The sequence below is a fragment of the Hyperoodon ampullatus genome, assembly GCF_949752795.1.
Source record: "Hyperoodon ampullatus genome assembly, chromosome: 14".
NCBI classification, from domain to species: Eukaryota; Metazoa; Chordata; class Mammalia; order Artiodactyla; family Ziphiidae; genus Hyperoodon; species Hyperoodon ampullatus.
Genome location: NC_136927.1, coordinates 8950602 through 8971550, shown reverse-complemented (window position 1 = coordinate 8971550; position 20949 = coordinate 8950602). Strand labels below are relative to the sequence as shown.

The 20949-nt window shown below is 36.3% G+C and overlaps 1 protein-coding gene across 1 annotated transcript in view; it reads right to left on the bottom strand.

Moving 5' to 3' along the window:
- Positions 1 to 20949, bottom strand: part of TASP1 (taspase 1) — a 297011-nt gene that overhangs the window by 168821 nt on the left and 107241 nt on the right. The window contains exon 7 of the mRNA XM_079719460.1: positions 13148 to 13227. Coding sequence (XP_079575586.1) covers positions 13148 to 13227 — 80 coding nt within the window. The remainder of the gene's footprint in view (positions 1 to 13147; positions 13228 to 20949) is intronic.

Below are 20949 nucleotides of genomic sequence, written 5' to 3'. Positions count from 1 at the left end.
ACGGGAGAGGCCACAACAGTGAGAGGCCCGCGTACCGCAAAAAAAAAAAAAAAAAAAAAAACTACAATGAGATATCATCTCACACCAGTCAGAATGGCCATCATCAAGAAATCTAGAAACAATAAATGCTGGAGAGGGTGTGGAGAAAAGGGAACACTCTTGCACTGCTGGTGGGAATGTAAATTGATACAGCCACTATGGAGAACAGTATGGAGGTTCCTTAAAAAACTAAAAACAGAACTACCATATGACCCAGCAATCCCACTACTAGGCATATACCCTGAGAAAACCATAATTCAAAAAGAGACATGTACCAAAATGTTCATTACAGCTCTATTCACAATAGCCCGGAGATGGAAGCAACCTAAGTGTCCATCATCGGATGAATGGATAAAGAAGATGTGGCACATATATACAATGGAATATTACTCAGCCATAAAAAGAAACGAAACTGAGCTATTTGTAATGAGGTGGATAGACCTAGAGTCTGTCATACAGAGTGAAGTAAGTCAGAAAGAGAAAGACAAATACCGTATGCTAACACATATATATGGAATTTAAGGAAAAAAATGTCATGAAGAACCTAGGGGTAAAACAGGAATAAAGACGCAGACCTACTTGAGAATGGACTTGAGGATATGGGGAGGGGGAAGGGTAAGCTGTGACAAAGCGAAAGAGAGGCATGGACATATATACGGTACCAAACGTAAGGTAGATAGATAGTGGGAAGCAGCCGCATAGCACAGGGAGATCGGCTCGGTGCTTTGTGACCGCCTGGAGGGGTGGGATGGGGAGGGTGGGAGGGAGGGAGACGCAAGAGGGAAGGGATGTGGGAACAGATGTATATGTATGACTGATTCACTTTGTTATAAAGCAGAAACTAATAAAAATTAAAAAAAATTAAAAAAATAAAAAAAAATAAGTGAAATCATTAAAAAAAAAAAAAGTATCGAGCTTTTCTGGGGGTAAACTGAAGACTAAAGCTATTATTATTGCACTGTGAGCATTTGCCAACACTTGTGCACTTGAATTTGATTCCGTGGCATCAAGGAGAGGCATAAGTCAAACCCAGAGCCCATTAAAGGCGAGAGTTTCATAGGAGACACTTCTCACAGCAAGCTAGGGATTGAAAGGGCCAACATCCCCACAGGAAGGCTGAGCTAGAACCAAGCAAGTCTACCCCTACCCTCTACCCCAATACCAAGTGCATTTAGACAAGGTGGTTATCTTCAATGCACTGAAAGGAAATATCTGCTCACCCAGAACACTATAGCCAGTAAAATTAACCTTCAAAAATGAAGGTGAGGGCTTCCCTGGTGGCGCAGTGGTTGAGAATCCGCCTGCTGATGCAGGGGATATGGGTTCGTGCCCCGGTCCGGGAAGATCCCACATGCAGTGGAGCGGCTAGGCCCGTGAGCCATGGCCCCTGAGCCTGCGCGTCCAGAGCCTGTGCTCCGCAACGGGAGAGGCCACAACAGTGAGAGGCCCGCTTACCGCAAAAAAAAAAAAAAAAAAAAAAAAAAATGAAGGTGAAATAAAAATAGTTTCAGGTAAACAAGAATGAGCAAATTCATCACCAGCAAGACCTGTACTAATGAAAAATATTAAAGGGTGTTCTTCAGTAACAGGCAAAATAATACAAAGTGAAAGCTCAAAGACAAAAAAAAAAAAAAGGGTAGGGGAGAGGGGTGGGGAATTAAGTGCAAAGAAAAGAATATATGTGCAGGCAAATCTAAATGAAAACTGACTGTAGTAAAACAATAAAGTGTCACAGTGTTTTTAAGTGCATATTAATTTTCCCCACATTGATGTAAATTAATCAAAATAATAGTGGGAAAATAACAAAGATACTCTAACATATTACCTTTAAGATTAATCAAGAAAATTTTAAATAAGGAAAAACAAATATGTTAGGAAAATCAGGTGGAAAAGGAACCAGAGTTGCCCTCAAGACAAAGTCTAAGAACAATAGTGTAGTAATGGACAAAAAAAAAAGTAATGGAACTGACCAACAAGTTTAGAAACAAACTCATGTATATCCTAATAGAATTTGAGAATAACACTGCTTTTTCATACCAGTGGGAAATCTATATGTTATTCAGTAAACTTTCTTGGCACAATACATTACCTATTTGGGGAAAAAAATTAAATTCCTACCCCACACTACACACAAAACTGAAACCTTATAAGTATTAATAATTTAAACATATAAAATCTAAAAAAAGAAGTCCAAAAAGATTAAGCCATCACACAGTAGGCATAAATACCAGTCTTTTTATATCAGTCTTTTTTGAGAGAGATTTTTTATTTTTACTCGCTTTAACATTAAAGTAGAATATTTTACATTGAATGTTATCAAAGCTAGAATCCATCAAAAGGATGGTTCATTGATAAAACCACATAAAATTTAAAATGTCTACAAGGCAAAAGACATCATATGTAAAGGTAATGATAAATGATAAATGGCATCTTTTTAAAATTTTAAAGTATATGCAAATAGTTATAGATAGGATTAATAACCTTGAATCAGAATAGTCTGATATAAAATTAATAAGCTGGAGCTAGAGGGAAGATGGCAGAGTAAGAAGCACCAGGAATCTGTCTCCCCACCTAGACAACAACTGGCCTGAGAGACTCTGTCTAATGTTAAGTATTATACAACTCTGGAGTCTATTAAAGAGGAAGGTTTCCAGGGGAAAGCTTCATTGTAAACTGTGGTTAATTTGGGTCAACTTCAGCTCTTCGCACAGTAGCCTCCCCACACCCCATACCCAACCCGGTGGCAGGCAGCTGGGCATACGCTCCTAGAGCAGCTTGCACATAGCTTGTGAGAGTCAGGGTGGGCAATAAAGACCCTCTCCTCCAAATACCAGAATCTGTGCTCTGATTGCTGGTTCTGGTCACAGAGGTACAGACTCAGAGGCAGACAGCCATTGTTGCAGTGCCTCTCCCTCCAGATGAAGTGACCTCCAGGGAATTTAAAAGGCTAGTCCTTGTCTCCCTTTTTGGAGACAGACATTTAAGGAGATATACAAATGGCCAAAACGCACATGAAAAGATACTCGACAGCATAATCAATAGGGAAATGAAAACTGAAATCACAAGATACCACCTCATACCTATTAGGATGGCTATTACCAAACAAACAAAAAACAAAATAACAAGTGTTGATGAGGGTGTGGAGAAATTGGAACCTCTGTGCACTATTACTGGGACTTTAAAATGGTGTAGCTGCAATGGAAAAGAGTACACTGGTTCTTCAAAAAATTAAAAACAGAATTACCATATAATCCAGCAATTTCACTTCTGGGTACCCAAAAGAATTGAAACAGATATTTGTACACCTGTGTTCATAGCATCATTATGCGTAACAGCCAAAAGTTGGAAACAACTCAAGTTGCTTCAAACCATTCAATGTATAAATGGATAAACAAAATGTGATATATACATACAATGGAATATTATTCAGCCTTAAAAAGAAATTCTGACGCATGCTACAACATGGCTGAACCTTGAGGACATCATGCTAAGTGAAATAGGCCTGTCACGAAAGAAAAAAAAATGTATGATTCCACTTATAAGAGGTACCTAGAGTAGTCAAATTCATAGAGACAGAACTAAGAATGGTGGTTGCCAAGGGCCAGGTGGAAGGAAACAAGGAGTTAGTGTTTAATGAGTACTGAGTTTCAGTTTCTCAAGATGAAAAGGATTTTGCAGATGGATGGTAGTCATAGTTATACAATGTAAATATACTTAAAGCTACTGAAATGTACCATTAAAAATGTTTAAGATGGTAAATTTTACATTGTGTATTTTACCGAAATTTTTTTAAATGTACATGAATATTTATTTATAGCAGCATTATTTATTATAGCCCCAAACTGGAAATAACCCAGATGCCTTTCAATGGATAAATGATTAAACAAACAGTGGTACATCCACTGTTTAGCAATGAGATGGTACAAGCTATTGATAAGAACAACCACCTGGATGAATCTCAAGAGAATTATACTAAGTGATAAAAAAGCCAATTCCCCAAAACTCATATCCTATATGATACCATTTATATAACGTTTTTGAAATGACAAAATTATACAAACGGAGAATAGATTAGTAACTGCCAGGTGTCAAGGAAGGGGTGAAGGTTGGAGGTGAGTAGGTGAGACTATAAAAGGGCAACATGAGATATCCCTGTGATGATAAAAGTGTTGTGTATCTTGACTGTCAATACTATCCTGAATGTGATATTGTACTGTACTTTGGCAAGATGTTCCCATTGGTGGAAACTGGGCAAAGGGTAGATGGAATCTCTCTGTTGTATTTCTTAGGATTGCATGTGAATTTATAAGTACTTCAAAATAAAAAATTTGAAACAGCATAACTGGCCATATTAACTAGCCATATGAAATTAAGTGTTGATATATCATATACCAGTTATGATAAAACTCTACAATTACAAAGTATGTTTAATATCATGTTGTCTTTCAAAGTACCTTACGCAAAGGCAGAAAAACTGTAAGAACACAATCTAGCCAATAGAAAAGAAGAAAATAGGATTCCTTGTGGCGGAATCATGCCCATAAATTGAAAGAATAGAATAACATCCTTAATCTACTCTTTACTTAATTTAAAGATGTATCCCAGGTCCAATCAAAGCATAAAACAGCTGAAAATTAAGGAATAGATGGTAGCAACTTTGTAGCACAAACTATTTAAGGTTGTCCTTTACCAAAGGAAAACAAAATTACTTTCCTTTCAATTTCAACTTTAATGAATTTTCTGGAAGAATTCAAAAGAATGTACACATTCTATCTCAGACATTCTGAAAACTAAATGCACACTGAAATTACCTACAAAACTTTAAAAACTACAGATGCCTGGGTCCCATCTACAGAGTTGCTGTTTTCATTGATTTTGAGTGCAGCCAGGGCTTCTGAATTTTTCAAAGCTCCCCAGTGACTCTGATGTGCAGCCAAAGTAGAAAACCACTGCTCTACTGGTTACACCTAACTCCAGATATGATCAATCACTAAAATCATCTTATTAGTCAGTGATAAAGAGCTAAGCCTATTAAATTCTGATGAAATCACATCACCAAGGTCATTTTCACATCCAACATATTAATAACAGTAAGAATGATATTAATAGTCAACATCTGAGTGTTTCTATGCACCAAAAATTGGAGTAAGAATTCTTGATACATTACCTCAAGGAATCACAACGTCTCCATGAGAAAAGTGTCTTGGAGGTAACTCGCCCCTGGTCACATAAAGGCCTCTAAAGTCTGTACTCTGAGCTACTATGTGGTCATCAATGGTACCAACTATACAAAGCCAGACTTCTCAAAAGTAGACAGCAAATCTCTTAGGAATCTGGCAATAGCCAGCAAAACATTAAATGCACATCCTCTATGAGTCAGCAATTCTACTTCCAACTGTCTACCCCAATAGAACACGTATATATTAAGTGATGTGTACAAGAATATTCAAGGAATTATCCATGTTAATGGCAAAATCTAGAATCAACCTGAATGCCTATCAATAAAGAAACAGCTAAATAAATATGGTAAAATGCTATTCAACAGTTTAAAAATTAATTCATCTATATATATCAACATGGACAGATTTCAAAATACATCTTGCTGCATTACAAAAAATATTTTTAAAAGCCATGTTATAATACTACTTATCTATAAACTTACTAAAGATACTACAGTATGATACCATTTATCTACTTAAAAAAGAATACTATATATTCTTTTCCAACTATATATGTTGGAATACTATATATTCCAACATTTCTGTTGGAACAGAGAGAAGCAAATCAAACAAGTAACTGGTTATCAGACTGAGCAGGAGTCTGGGATTGGGAATGGAAGTAAAAAGGAAGACCAGGTTTATGTAGAATGCTTCAATATTTAAGAAGATAACTTATTCTTCTACCACACAATTAAAAAGTAATAAATACAATGGTTAGATACATTTATTAATTTATATTATTTTTATTATTATATTTGTTAACAGTACACATTTACAAAACATCAGTTCCATCTCCTGGTAATGAAAGAATAGCTTATATGAGACTAATAAGAATTACAAACTCTGGTAGAAGTTTTAAACTAAAAAAAAAAGCCTATTTGAAGGCAAGTGACGAAAAGCTGGCAGAAATAGGGGAGGATTCAACCACTGAAAGAAAAGAAACACACTGGGTGAGATCCAAATTAAAACAGCTTTCCCCATGAGGCACTCCTCACTCTGTGAGACACACAGAAAATAGAGCTCAGGTAGAAAACTAGTCTTATTGGCCTGAGATGAAGGAGCCTGGGGCTACTGAAGCCACTGGAAAGTAAGGGAGGAATCCTGGAAAGGAGAAATCCACAAAAAAGGAAGCCCAAAAATCTATGTAAAAGTCCCCTCAAATCCTGAATGAGTCCTTAACTGTTCATACAGGATGCAAGATTCCGTAAAGTCCACTGAGTAAAATAACAGCTGAAAAGTGAACAGATGTTTTAGTAAATACCCACTGTAGGAGAGACAAAATTTAAAGTTTGAGACTTTCCACTGAAACCCCAGAAAGGCCATATCTCGGGAATAAAGACCACAAACTAGTACTAAGAGACAACTCTAGGATTAAGAAAAAAACTGAAATAGACTCACTTTAACAAAGCCAAAAACCAGGCTGTGACAATATCAGGGTGAACTGCAAATAATTTAATTACATGTTAGAACAAACTCAACATCATTCAAAGGATGATAACAAATCATAGTCTCTAAAATGTATCATCCACAATGCTCAAGGTGTAATTTTTTTTAAAAAAAATTGAGACATGCAACTAAACAGGAAAGTGTGACCAAGGTCAAGAAAAAAAAATCTATCAATAGAAACTGACCCACAGATTACCTAGATTTTAGAATTAGCAGTCAAAGATTTCAAAATAACAATGATAAATATGCCAACAATGGATATCATGGGTAAAGACATGGGAAATTTCAAGACAAAGATGAAGGCTGGTTTTTTTAATGGAAACTTTAAAACTGAAAACATAATATTTTATATTTTTTAAATCATAACATCAGATTAATATCAAACTAGATACTGCAGGAGGAAAGATCAATAAACTCAAAGACCAGTTCAACAGAAATCAAACAAATAGAAGCGTAATGGTTAATTTTATTTGACAACTTGACTGGGCCAGAGAGTGCCCAGGTATTGGTCAAGCTTTATTCTAGGTATGCCTGTGAGGGTATGTTTGATAAGGTTGAGATTTACATTTAAATTGATAGACGGAGTAAAGCAGATTGCCCTCCCTATGTAAGTGGACCTCATCCAATAAGCTCAAGGCCTTAATAGAACAAAGATGCAGACTCTCCCCAAGTAAGAGAAAATTCCTCTTGCCTGACTGCCTTTCAACTAGAAATCAACTTTTTCCTGCCTTCATACTTGATCTGAAACATTAGCTGTTCCTGGGTCTCAAGCCTGCCAGCCTTCACACTGGAACTATACAATTGACCCTCCCAGTTTTCAGGCCTTTGAACTTGGATTGAAACTACCCCATTGGCTCTCCTGGTCTCCAGCTTGCTGACTGACCCTGCATATCTTGGGACTTGTCAGCCTCCATAATTGCTTGTCAGCCTCCATGATTGCCAATTCTTTATAATATCTCTTTAGATAGACATGACAGATAGATATTGGTTCTGTCTCTATGGAGAATCCTGACTAATACAGAAAGCACAGAGAACAAAGACTGAAAAAAATCAGAGCCTCAGGAACACATGACAGTATCAAATGTTTTAATTTAAGTGAAATTGAAGTCCTAGAAACAGATGAGGGAGAGCATGAAGCAGAGAGTCCTATAGTTTTCCTAATTTGATTAAAAACTGAACCCTCAGATTCAACAGGCACAATAAAACTAGCACAAAGGAAACCATACCTAGGTGAAAACAAATAGAACAATTTTTAAAAACAGTCAGAGAGAAAAGAAGACACATTACACACAAGGAAGCAATAATAATCATGTCTAACTAGCAGAAACAACGGAATCCAGAATATAATGGAATAACATCTTTAAAAGTGCTAAAAGGATACAATGGAATATTATTCAGCTATAAGAAGGAAATTCTGATACATGCTACAACATAGGTGAAAACATGCTAAGTGAAATAATCCAGACGCAAAAGACAAATATTACGTGATTCCACTTAGAGGAGGGACCTAGAACAGGCAAATTCATAGACAAAGAAAGCAGAATAAAGGTTACCAGGGACAGGCAAGAGGGGGATGGATAATCACTGTTTGATGGGTACAGTTTCTGTTTGGGCTGAGGAAAAAATAGAAATGGATAGTGGCGATGGTTAATCAACACTATGAATGTATTTAGTACCACTGAATTATACACTTAAAAATTGTTAAAACGGGGGCTTCCCTGGTGGCGCAGTGGTTGAGAGTCTGCCTGCCGATGCAGGGGACACGGGTTCGTGCCCCGGACTGGGAAGATCCCACATGCCGTGGAGCGGCTGGGCCCGTGAGCCATGGCCGCTGAGCCTGCGCGTCCAGAGCCTGTGCTCCGCAACGGGAGAGGCCACAACAGTGAGGGGCCCGCGTACCAGAAAAAAAAAAAATTGTTAAAATGTTAAATTTTATGTTATGAATATTTTACCACAATAAAAAAAAAAGAAAAAAAGTGCTAAAAGGAAAAATCTGCCAACCTAGAAGTCTATATCCAACAAAAATGTCTTTTCAAAGTAAAAGCAAAATAAGGATGTTTTTCAGATAACGAAGGCTGAGAAAAGTTTTCACCACTACATCTACCACATTACCAGAAAATATGTAGCATTCCAGGCTGAAGGAAAAGATGCCAGAAAGAAATTCAAATCTACATAGAGAAATGAAATATGTAAGTACATGTGAAAATGTGTAATAAACTTAGAATAAACCTTAGAAAGACATTCTAAAAGCTGAAGGGGAATAAAAACCTACAAATTATGCCCCCCAAAAGGTAATCAAGTATAAAACATTATCATTAACCAGCACCAACATACCATTTTATTTCTACTGAGGATTAAACAAATGGCTGAGTATAAAATGGTATTTTAAAATTTTTTAATCTAAATAGTAGTTATAATTTCTCCTTTTAAATTCCCCATAGGTCAGAACCATTCTTTTTTGGAAAAAAAAAAAAAAGATCACTTAACTTTCAAACGCTTTATTCAGAGAACATTTCGTGTTGATTGGTTATATAAGTCATAAAAAAAAAATCTATGGCACAGGGCTTCCCTGGTGGCGCAGTGGTTGAGGGTCCGCCTGCCGATGCAGGGGACACAGGTTCGTGCCCCGGTCCAGGAAGATCCCACATGCCGCGGAGCAGCTGGGTCTGTGAGCCATGGTCGCTGAGCCTGTGCGTCCGGAGCCTGTGCTCCGCAACGGGAGAGGCCACAACGGTGAGAGGCCCACATACCGCAAAAAAAAACAAAAACAAAAACAAAAAAATCTATGGCACAATATATTTTTCTTATTACAAGTATAAAAAATAGTCAAAAATAATTTTGCCATCCTGAAAAAGATCTAGTACTATTTTCTAACACATTTTTATATAAATGTCCTGAAGTAAAATTGGCAGACTGAATGCATGAATTCATCTCCATGCCCTACTAAAACTTCACCAAAAAGAAATTTAAGTGGGGGAAAAGACTGACATACACAAGGGGTGATTATAATGAGAAGGGAGATACCAACAGTTTTAGAACATAGAAAGCAAGTGGACAAACCGTAACTAATTGAGCAGAGGAAGATGAACCCCAATGCCCACTAGCCAAGACATCACAAAGCAAACTAATCTCGGCCAAAGTAAACTAATTCCTGCCAAAGAAACATCAAGAGAGCTCAAAGTAGAAAGCACCTGGTGTCTCTGAAAGCCAGGTTTAGACTAAAAACAGGAGAATGGGCAGAAAATGTCAATAAGGAACATGTAGATGCCCAAATCCTCTCCTTGTGCTTGCAGAAAATGTGGAGAGGCTGAACTACATGGGCGCCAAATTAGCAGACACCAACCACATCTGGGAGCAGGTACGGGGCTCTACGTAAAACTGAGTTTGACGCAAAAGTCTGATAAAGGCACCGTGACACCTCCAGCCCCTTCCCTTGTTCTGTACCAGAATACTGGCTATTGCCTTGCCAGAGCTGGGAAGATTTCTCTATCTAATCCAGAAGAAAAATGTGTAGAGAAATGATCAACGCCTCCCCTCTTGAGGTCAAACAGACCTGCCCTCACACACAAAGCTGCCAACAGGTCTTTAGGTAACTCACTCATGAATATGAAAACTGCAGAGGGTCACTAGATAGTTGAGGAAATTAGTTAACATGTATTAGGATCTGAAACAAACACAAAGTAAGACAGAGGAAGCAGAAACAGTGGATAAGAACAAGTTTTAAACCATAATATCCTAAGAGAGAGAGTAAAAATACTGAGTTCATGAAACAAAACCCCATGTTTTAAAAGTATTAATCACAGATGAATCTCTAGAAATTAAAAATATGAAAACCAAAATTAAAAATTCATTAGAAGTAGAAGATTTGGAAGATAAAATTGAAGAAACTTCCCAGAAAGCAGGACAAAAGACAGATTTTTAAAAGGAGAAAAAGTAACTTTTGAAAATGATACATGGGATTAGAGCACAAGATCCAACATCTAATTGAAAGAAATTAGAAAAATATAACAGAGGAGAGATAGGGGGAGAGATTATTACACAAATTTTTTTAATTTCCCCAAAGTACATGGATTTCCAGATGGAGAATCCAAAAGAGTACCCAGTATAATAAGTAAAAAAAAAAGACCCATCCCAAGATATCATTGAGGTAATAAGACCACTGAAATAAGAGCTTCCTTCCAAAGAGGCAAAAGACACCACAAAAAACTGGGAATCAAAGTGCCAGCGGACTGCATAATAGCAAGACTGGAAATTAGAAGACAGAGCAATTTCTTCAGAAACCTAAGCAAAAGTGATTTCCCACCTTCCATATATCAAATGAGGGAGTAAAACAAGAAAAAAAAAAAGACATTCGGAAACAGACAATTTGATACTGGAGAGAAGAAAAGGGAATTCCAAAGTGATGGGGAGGTGAAGACCAGATGACAGCTGCACAGCAGGCCTACTGAGGGCCCACTCTAGACCCAGGTTGCCAGGTGGCCTGCCTCCAAGGAAAAACAAGATGGAATTGGCAGATGAGCTGATTTCTGTGCCTGATATAAGAGCTCCACAGCAAGTTCAACTGGGGAGACTCTAAGGCAGCATTAGTGGCAGCGTATGAGGATCCAGGACTCTCACACTCCTGGTCTCCCTGCACACACACACTTCTCCTCCTTCCAGCCTCTCAATATTACAACTTGCAGCAGTACAGAGTTCATTCTGAATATAATGTTACTAACAGCTGGTCCTTATTAGACACTTGCTATGATAAATAGTCATCTCTTTTTTATACAACTTGGTTTCCTTGGAGCTAATGATTCCTCACTTTTTCATTTGATTATTTAAATTACATTCATAGATTACTTGTTAAAAATTTTTTTAATTTAAAAAACAAGTAGTATATGTTTTTACTGTTTTTTATGCATAAACATGTAGCCATGATTTCTTTTTTAAGACAGACATATGAAACACACATATATACATATTTATAACCTCATTTTTCACTTTTTTAAGTCATTATTAGATTTAATCATTATCAGTCTTTATAACAATTTCCAGTTACTTCATAACATTTCATTATAAGACTATGTGATAGTTTACTCACATTCCTCTGTGTTGGACATAAGTCTTTTTCAAATTTTTTAATAATCTTTTTTTATGTTTTTCTTTTTTTCCCTTTTTTATTGAAGTAGTTGATGTACAATATTATATAAGTCACAGGTATACAATATAGTGATTTCACAAGTTTTTAAAGGTTATACTCCATTTATAGTTACTATAAAAATTGGCTATATTCCCTGTGTTGTACAATATATCCTTGTAGCTTATTTTATATATAATTGAATTTTTTTTACATTCTTCATGAGTACCCTTCTACATAAATCTATGTCTATATCTCTGATGACAAGTTCCGAGATGCAGAATGGGTTTAAGGCTTTTGATCTATACTACTTAGCTGTCCTCCAAAATTTCTGCCAATCTACATTTGTACCTACAATGTATTATGTTCATTTTACCACACACTTACCAGCAGTAATACAATATTTTTTAACTCTTTCACCAAGTGAGTGGGAACAGATTTAACATGTACTCACCTTAATTTGAATGTCCCTATTAGTTATGTTATATTATCTATTTATGACTTTTGACCCTTTTCTATTGGGGTATCACATGTATTCACATGACTTTTAATCTGGCAAAACTCTTCGTAGATTAAGCGTATGTATCCCATTGTCATAGTTATGATAAATGTTTTTCAGTCTTAACTCTTCTGCAGTCACACTTTTGTTCTTCCTTCTCATACACGTGGTACCTAGATAGGCTTTCCTCAGCTCAAGGATGGGTAAATGTTGACCTACGTTTTCGTCTCTCTCTCTGAGTGGCTAGTATGGTTTTATTGTTAGTGATTATTTTAAGTAGCCTAAAAGGGATCCTTTAACAATACTTCTATAAAAACATGAGCAAGGACTTCCCTGGCAGCGCAGTGGTTAAGAATCTGCCTGCCAATGCAGAGGACATGGGTTCGATCCCTGGTCCAGGAAGATCCCACATGCCCCGGAGCAACTAAGACTATGAGCCACAACTACTGAGCCTGCGTGCTGCAACTACTGAAGCCCGTGCACCTAGAACCCGTGCTCCGCAACAAGAGAAGACACCACAATGAGAAGCCTGCGCACCGCAATGAAGAGTAGCCCCCACTCACCACAACTAGAGAAAGCCCATGCACAGCACCGAAGGCCCAATGCAGCCAAAAATTTTTTTTAAAGCATGATAAAGCAGGAGTGGGGGGACCTCAAGAATATAAAGGTGGCTTAAAATCAAATAACTTTCTATTTATCTTTTAACTAAAATATTTCAACATACAAGCTTTCTTCCTTAAATATAGGTACTATATGGATCAAAAGCAATGTAACACTTTCAGGTATATATGCTAATACAGCTTAATTTTGAATAGTTTTACTTACTTGTGGTCATGATGTTAGGAGGGCAAGAGGGTATTCCATGATCTACTGCCCATCTGTAGGCTCCTTCTCCAACTAAAAAGCTAACGACAGAAAAATTACTCTTTTAAAAATTCATAGTGTCATCTTCTCCTACATATTCAATAAAGTAATATAAGTAATATAGTAAGGCAACTGAAAAAATTTTGCAATATCTCAAAATGGCTACATGCCTAAAAAATTCTTTTAATTTTTCCCCAAGTTAGAAATTTTACAAGTGGAAACGGTACAATATCATTTGCAATAACTAACCAGTAAAAATTGGCAAAATGCAACATAAGAAGTAAAAATAGCTGATTTCCCAGTGGAAAATATTAAGATTTATCTTGGATCAACTGTGGTTCTCAGTTTATGTACAAGATCTATTTCATCAGATTAAGAGTCAAAGCTTAAGTGAATGTCTTCAGATTTAGTATTCTTGCCTAGTATAACACCTGGATCTACACAAAATGAGTGGGGTACATCCAGAGATGCCCAAACACAATGATATGCACTTACATTTCTAAGCCTCAATGCAATAAAAATATATATATGGCTGTCAGAATCATTTTTACTGTGGTAAATAAAGCAGTGTGGTATGTCCCTAAAGTAATTTTTTTAAGTCCCAAACTGCAAGTTTTAACATAACAAAGTGAATAAAAGGATACTGTTAGCTAACTGTAAAAGACTTCCTTTCAAAGATTTCAAATAGCATGCAGGATAATTAACCACCCCATTCCCTAACACAGTAATAGCAAGCAGTTACCATAATAATCAATCACTTCATCTCCTTCCACAGCCAACTTCTTAAAGCTCTCAGCCAGCTAGTAATGGATTCCTTGAACTAGTGCCTACTCATTAGTTTCCTGCTCCCTATTTTTTGTTTCTGTTCCTCTAATCATTCCAACACTAAAAACTCGAAGTGATACATATTGAAGTCTTTATATTTGATTGTTCGTAAGATCAATGACAGATTAGAAGAAGAAAGTCTAAGTTGATACTCAGAAACATATCCAAATGGTTCCAATGAGAAACAAATTGGTTAAGCCCAGTAACTATTTTCCAGTATATATGAAGGTGAGAATGGAGGGAGCATTAAAAAAAAGAGAGGAGGGAGAGAGCCAACAAGAATACCTCTTCAAACTTCCATTTTTTAAAAAAAATCTAAAGGACTCCAAAAATAGAAAAGTTCCTCCTATTCCTGTATCAAATGAAGACCACTGCAAAGAAACTTCAAAGAAAAGCTGTCACATAAAGGAAAACGGGAGAATAACTGAGGTAGGAACTTGGATGCAAGTTGAGCTGTCCTGACAGCATTTGTAGCACTTCCTTCTGCTAGAAAAAGACTTTGATATAAGAAATAAACTCTCTTCACGTGAAGACGTAAAAGAGATGCTGAAGTATTAAATTAAATGATCAGGACAGAAGCTTGGAGCTGAATCTAGTATTCTCAGCACTCCCATTCATCATTTGGGGTTCTATCCCAGCATCTGGAATCAAAAGTATTTTATAACATAAGCTTAGTTTTATTTTTCATTTCTTAATCATTCATAGGTTTGATTCTAAATAAAATTAGTTTGAAGTTGTCTGCTATGCAAGGTTTTAAATACGTTAGGCGTTGTACAATATTCACAGGAAGGTGAATAGTTGGATGCCGTCTTACGGATGAGAATTCTGAGATCCTGACCTTTCCTTACAACCAAAAATTACTTGTCCAGTAGTTTGACATCACACAAAATGGCATATAACTGTGTTTGAAATCATTTTAAAATGTTAAAAAGCTACATGAGCTTTCGCTAAAAACTATACTATTAAAAATAAAAAATCTCTTCCCAGAACACTAAATGCAGCACCAATTCAAATTTTTCTCAAATATTCTTCTGACTCTCCAAGGAGAAAGCTCTCACAGAAGTTTCACCTCAATTCACTAGAAAAATCCATCGACTCCACCTTGTTAACACATCCCGAATCTGACCACTTCTCGCCACCGCCCTGGTCTGAGCCGCCATCATCTATTACCTACAGGGTTGAAATGGCCTCATCACTTCCATGCTCGCCTTGCTCCGTCCCCTGCCCCAGTCTAATCTCAACACATCAGCCAGTGACATCCTTGTAAAACACAAGTCAGGTAATGACATTTCTCTTCTCAAAATCCTGCGAAACCCCTCGTGAGGACTCTAGCATGAAAACTGGAGCCTTCACCAGGATCTCCAGGCTCCCAAGTGATCTGGTCTTCTCTGCTCCCTCCTCCCCTCATCTCTTCTTCCTCTTGCCCCCTTGCTTACTCTGCTCCAGCCTCTTACAAAACACAAACATGCCAAGGGGACTCCTGCCTCAGGGCCTTCACCCTGACTGTTCCCTGTCAGGATCTTCCTTATTTCCCAAATGGCAAATTTCCCCATCTGTTTAAATATATCTCCCTGATGAGGCCAATTTAAAACTGTACCCAAAACACTGCACTCCTCTACCCAGTACTCCCAATCCCTCTCATTCTGTCTTTTTTACATTTTTTCTTTTTTCTACCTTCTCACATACCATATACTTTATAACTGATGATATTATCTCTGTTGTTTATATCTATCTCCCTCAAATAAACTGTAAGCTTCACAACAACAGGGATCTTTGTTTTTCACTGATATCCATATATGCTAAGCATTTAGAACAGTGCCTGAAGCACACTAAGCATTAGAAAAACATTGGCAAGATATTCAACAATAAACTAGGGTGTCAACATTTTCCTTGTGTTATGCTCTCCTTAATTTACACTAAAGCAAGTCTAAAGTGTTAAGAAACAAAAGCAACACTACTGAGACCAGCACTGAGTGGAATTATTAAAACCTTCAACAAGCTGAGCTATTGAAGTGCCAGCATAGCCAAACACCCAAAAACACAGTGAGGTCAATTACAATTTCATGGATGGGAAATTTTCAAAAACCATGACACTGTAGTCAGTCTAAAAATGTGCAATTTAGTGATTCAGAAAGCTCTCAAAACTGCTTAAAATGCATTATGCTGGATGAGAAAGATATAGGAGAAAATGACAGCTGCTTCTTTGGACTTAAAAATGGATTTCTATATATTTTACCTATTACTTCTTTATCATAAATGCACAGAACTGAAGAAAGACCACCAATTTGGTGGCTACTGATTATTTAAAGCTTACAAACACATAAAGTGCAAATAAGGGGGAACCTGCTGTATGTGGAAATAACACATAATGACCAAATTAAATAATAAGGATTTAACTCTTCTTAAAATTTTTATTACAAAAATTTTCAAACATATACATTACAGAGAATAGTATAATGTACCCAAAGGATCATCACCCATTCTCATCAACTGTTAATACATTGCTAACCTCATTCATTTATATTCCCACCCAGATTATTTTGAAGCAAATCTCAGATATCAAATAACTTCAAATATAAATATTTTAGCATGCATCTCAAAAAATAACTTTTTAAAAAAACATAACCACAACATAACCAATTGACACCTAAAAAAATTAACAATAAATCCTTAGAATCAAAATAGTTTATTCAGTCGATGTTCACATTTCCCTGACTGTCTCATAACATTTTTGCTATTATTGTTATTTTTGCCTTTTAAACTATTTTGTTTGAAGGGGAACCCAACTAACCCATCCATACCTCCTGATTAGTTGATAGCTCTCTTATGTTTCTTTTTGGGGGGGGGCGGGGTTTGCGGTATGCGGGCCTCTCACTGTTGTGGCCTCTCCCGTTGCGGAGCACAGGCTCCGGACGCGCAGGCTCAGCAGCCATGGCTCACGGGCCCAGCCGCTCCATGGCATGTGGGATCTTCCCGGACCGGGGCACGAACCCGTGTCCCCTGCATTGGCAGGTGGACTCTCAACCACTGCACCACAGGGAAGCCCTACTTATGTTTCTTTTAATCTAGGTTTTTAAATTTTCTTTTCACATTCATACAAAAAAGGTACTAAAATCAATGAATTTATGAAATACAATAGATTAAATAGTATTTTTAAATAAACAATGTACCAAAAATTAAATTTGCATCTCAAAAAATCTGAGGGTCTAAGAGCAACAATGCTTTTCTAGCTTTCCCTTTTTCACCAAAAGAAACATAATTTCCAAAAATTGTAACTTATTCTATAACATATTAGGGTAGCAGTCGGCAATTTTTTTTCTGTAGAGGGCCAGATAGCAAACAGTTTGGGCTTTGTGACCAGATGTCTCTGCTGCAACAACTCAGTTTGGCCTTTGCAGAGCACAAGCAGCCATAGACAATATGTACACAAATGGGTATGGCTGTGTTCCAATAAAACTTTATTTACAAAAAGCAGGCAGTAGTCCACATTTGGCCCACACGCCATAGTTTGACAACCCCTGTTCTAGATGGTTATGCCTATCAAAGCTGTACCCTATCAAGATGAAGGAGGAAAGAGTACAAATAAATAAAATTTATTTACTTTTATAAATAAAATAAACGTAGGAAAATACAACACAGTTTATGATAGTAGGCCCACCAAATTTATGAGGATATCATATGCATGCTAAATATATTCTACTAATCTGACCAAACACCAATACTTAATTAATACATCATATCATGGTGGCAATAACCAGAAAATTAAAACATAAAAAATTATCAGCTAATAGAAATACCATTCTGCCTAAAGTTCTGCTGAGGGTTTTTCTAACAAAGCAATAAGAGTTTATGAAATTCTAACAGAATTTAGATACAGCTGAAACAAATATACTCCCTGTCTTCCTCAATGAGATATATAGACAGATGAACTTTTTATTTAAAGACTTCTTAGAAAACACCCAATGACTTGCTGCCCCCATAGAGTCACCTGCTTCTTCAAAGATGACACCAGAAGACCACAGTTTCTAAGTCCTCCACCTGCTTTTGATAGTTTTTCTACCTCTATGCCTGGCATACAGGAAGTAAACAAAAAATATCTGCTGAATGAAGGAATGGGTAAGTGAATGAATAACTAAATGGGTGTAAACATTACTTCTTACTATTATAAAAGGATTCTACTCTATGGGTTCTAATCTGCTGCTTCTAATGTGATAAGGACAGACTCCATAAATTTTTAATAGCATAACAGTGTCAAGTATGGTACTCAGTTTCTTTGTTGGCAAAATGTATGATACCCTCATAAATCATATAATGATTTTATGAGATAATACACACAAACCACATAAAACAATGCTTCTCACAGTGTACAAATGCAATAAATTTTAGCTATTATCATTATAGAAATTAGATACTAGACTTATTAGGGTTGTGCGTAAACAAGCTTAAAGTTAAAAACATGATAAATTTGTTTTATTTATTTAGGATACTCAGGGAATTTGGGTTTTTTTTAAACTACTGCAGGTATACTGTAAACTTGCAGGTATGTGAGAGATTTATGCTTCTGGACAAGACGGAGTAACAGGGAATACATTTACACTCTTGCCTGAACCAATGGAAAAGAAAAATCAGACAAAATACAGAAAATGATAGTTTTCAGGCATTAGACAGTAGGTAGCACAGGACAGTGATCCTTGAAAGAAAGGAAACAAACATGGGAAACCTTATGATTGCCCTAGCTTACTGCCTGGAGAGTTTCCAGCCACAGCACAGGAACAGGAACTCAGGCAGAGCCCTGCAGTCTCTCTGAGTTGAAGACAGAGAGCTGGGCATCCAGAGAAGCCCAGGTGGCCGAGTTCACAGGGCAGAGAACCAGAGAGGAGACAGCTGTGCAGAGAAAGGACTCAAGAAATCTACAGAGTCCGCCTATAGTCTTCAGCTGAGTACAGATCAGTGTATGTGTAAGAGGAAATCATCCAAAGCCTGGGAAAGAATAACATGAAAAGTTTTAGAGGAAGCAATCCCCAAGTTCACACAGGGCCAGAAACAGCTCCTGTTCCCACCAAAGTAAAAAACCTCATTCTAGTTGCATCTGTTATATTACTCAGAAAGGTTTTGCCCAACAGCAAAGCAAAATTAGCTCAAGGCTAAATGCTTCTCTAGTTGCATGTAACAAACTATAAAGCAAGACCTGAAGGGATGAAACTGTCTCTAAATAAATTAACCGCATCCTAGAATTAAAATACAGAAATACCCAACACAAAATAAGGCAAAACTCACAATATCTGGAATCCAATAAAAAATTACCAAACATGCAAAGAAGCAGGAAAATGTAACCTATGATGAGAAAAATCATTCAATTGAAAACAACCCAGAAATGACAAAGATGACAGAATTAGGAAACAAAGATATTAAAACAGTTACTATAATTGTATTCAAATACTCAAGAAGCTATAGGAAATATGAAACATGTTAAGTAGATACATAGAAGACATTTTTTTAAGGTGCAAACTGAACTTCTAGAGATAAAAACTACAATGTCAGAAATGAAAAATAAACTGGATGGGATTAACAGGTGATTAGATATTGCCAAAAAATAATTAGTGAACTTGAAAACAGCAATGGAAATTACTCAAAATGAAATAAAGAGAAAAATGAATGGAAAAAGTAAACAAATTATCAGTAATCTGTAGGACCACTACAAGAGGTCAAATACGTGTAACTGGAATCCTGGAAGATAGAAGAGAAGGGGGGATCAGAAAAAAATATCTGAAGAAGTAATAGCCAAAAATTTTCCAAATTTGATAAACTATATATCCCTACATATTCAAGAAGCAAAATGAACCCAAACCAAAGACATTACAAGAAAGCTATAGACCAATGTCTCTCATAAACATAGATGCAAAAATTCTTTACAAAATGTTAGCAAATTGGATCCAATAACATATAAAAAGGATAATACATTATAACCAAGTGGAGTTTATCCTGGGAATACAACTGTTGCTTTAACAATCGAAAATCAACCAATCACTATATTAACTGACAAAATAAGGAAAATTATAAGATCATTGCAACAGATGCAGAAAAGCATTTGAAAAAGTACAATACCCATTCCTATTAAAAACTCTCAGCACACTAGGAAAAGAAGGGAACTTTCTCAACACAATAAAGAGCATCTATGATAAACCTATAGCAGCCATCATACCTAATGGTAAAAGAACAAATGCTTCCTCCCTAAGGTTATAAACAAGGCAAGGATGTCTACTCTCACACTTTGATTTCACATGGCATAGGAGGTGCTAGCCAGTGTAATAAAGAAAAAGAAATTAACTAAAGGAGTCCACATTAGAAAGAAGTATCTTTATTACTTAAAGAACTATCTTTATTCCCAGAAGACAGAACTATCTATGTAGAAAATCTTATGGAATCTGTAAAAACAGTATGAGAACAAATGAATTTAGCAAATTCCTAAGCTAGAATATCAATATAATAAAATTAATCATATTTCTATATTGGCAAGGAACAACTGGTATTTAACTTTTTAAAATATGCAATTTATCACATCAAAAAGAAATACTTAAGTATAAACTTGATAAAAACTGTGCAAAATCTGTACACTGAAAATTATAAAACACTGTTCAGAGAGGTTAAAGAAGACCTTAAAAAATGGATGTTACAAACCTAATCAAAATTCCAGCAGGTTATTCTCAGAAATTGACAGACTAATTCTAAAATTCACATGAAAATGCAAAATGCCTAAAATGGTCAAAGCAATTTTGAAAACAAAAAATAAAGCTGAAGAACTATGTATGTGAGAAAATTAGATCACTAGTTCCAGACAATTGTAGGATCACTTTATGATATAATTTTAATACAGAGATGGCCATCACTTTTTCACATATATTTTATCTTTGTAAAATATAAAAATATTGCACATATCC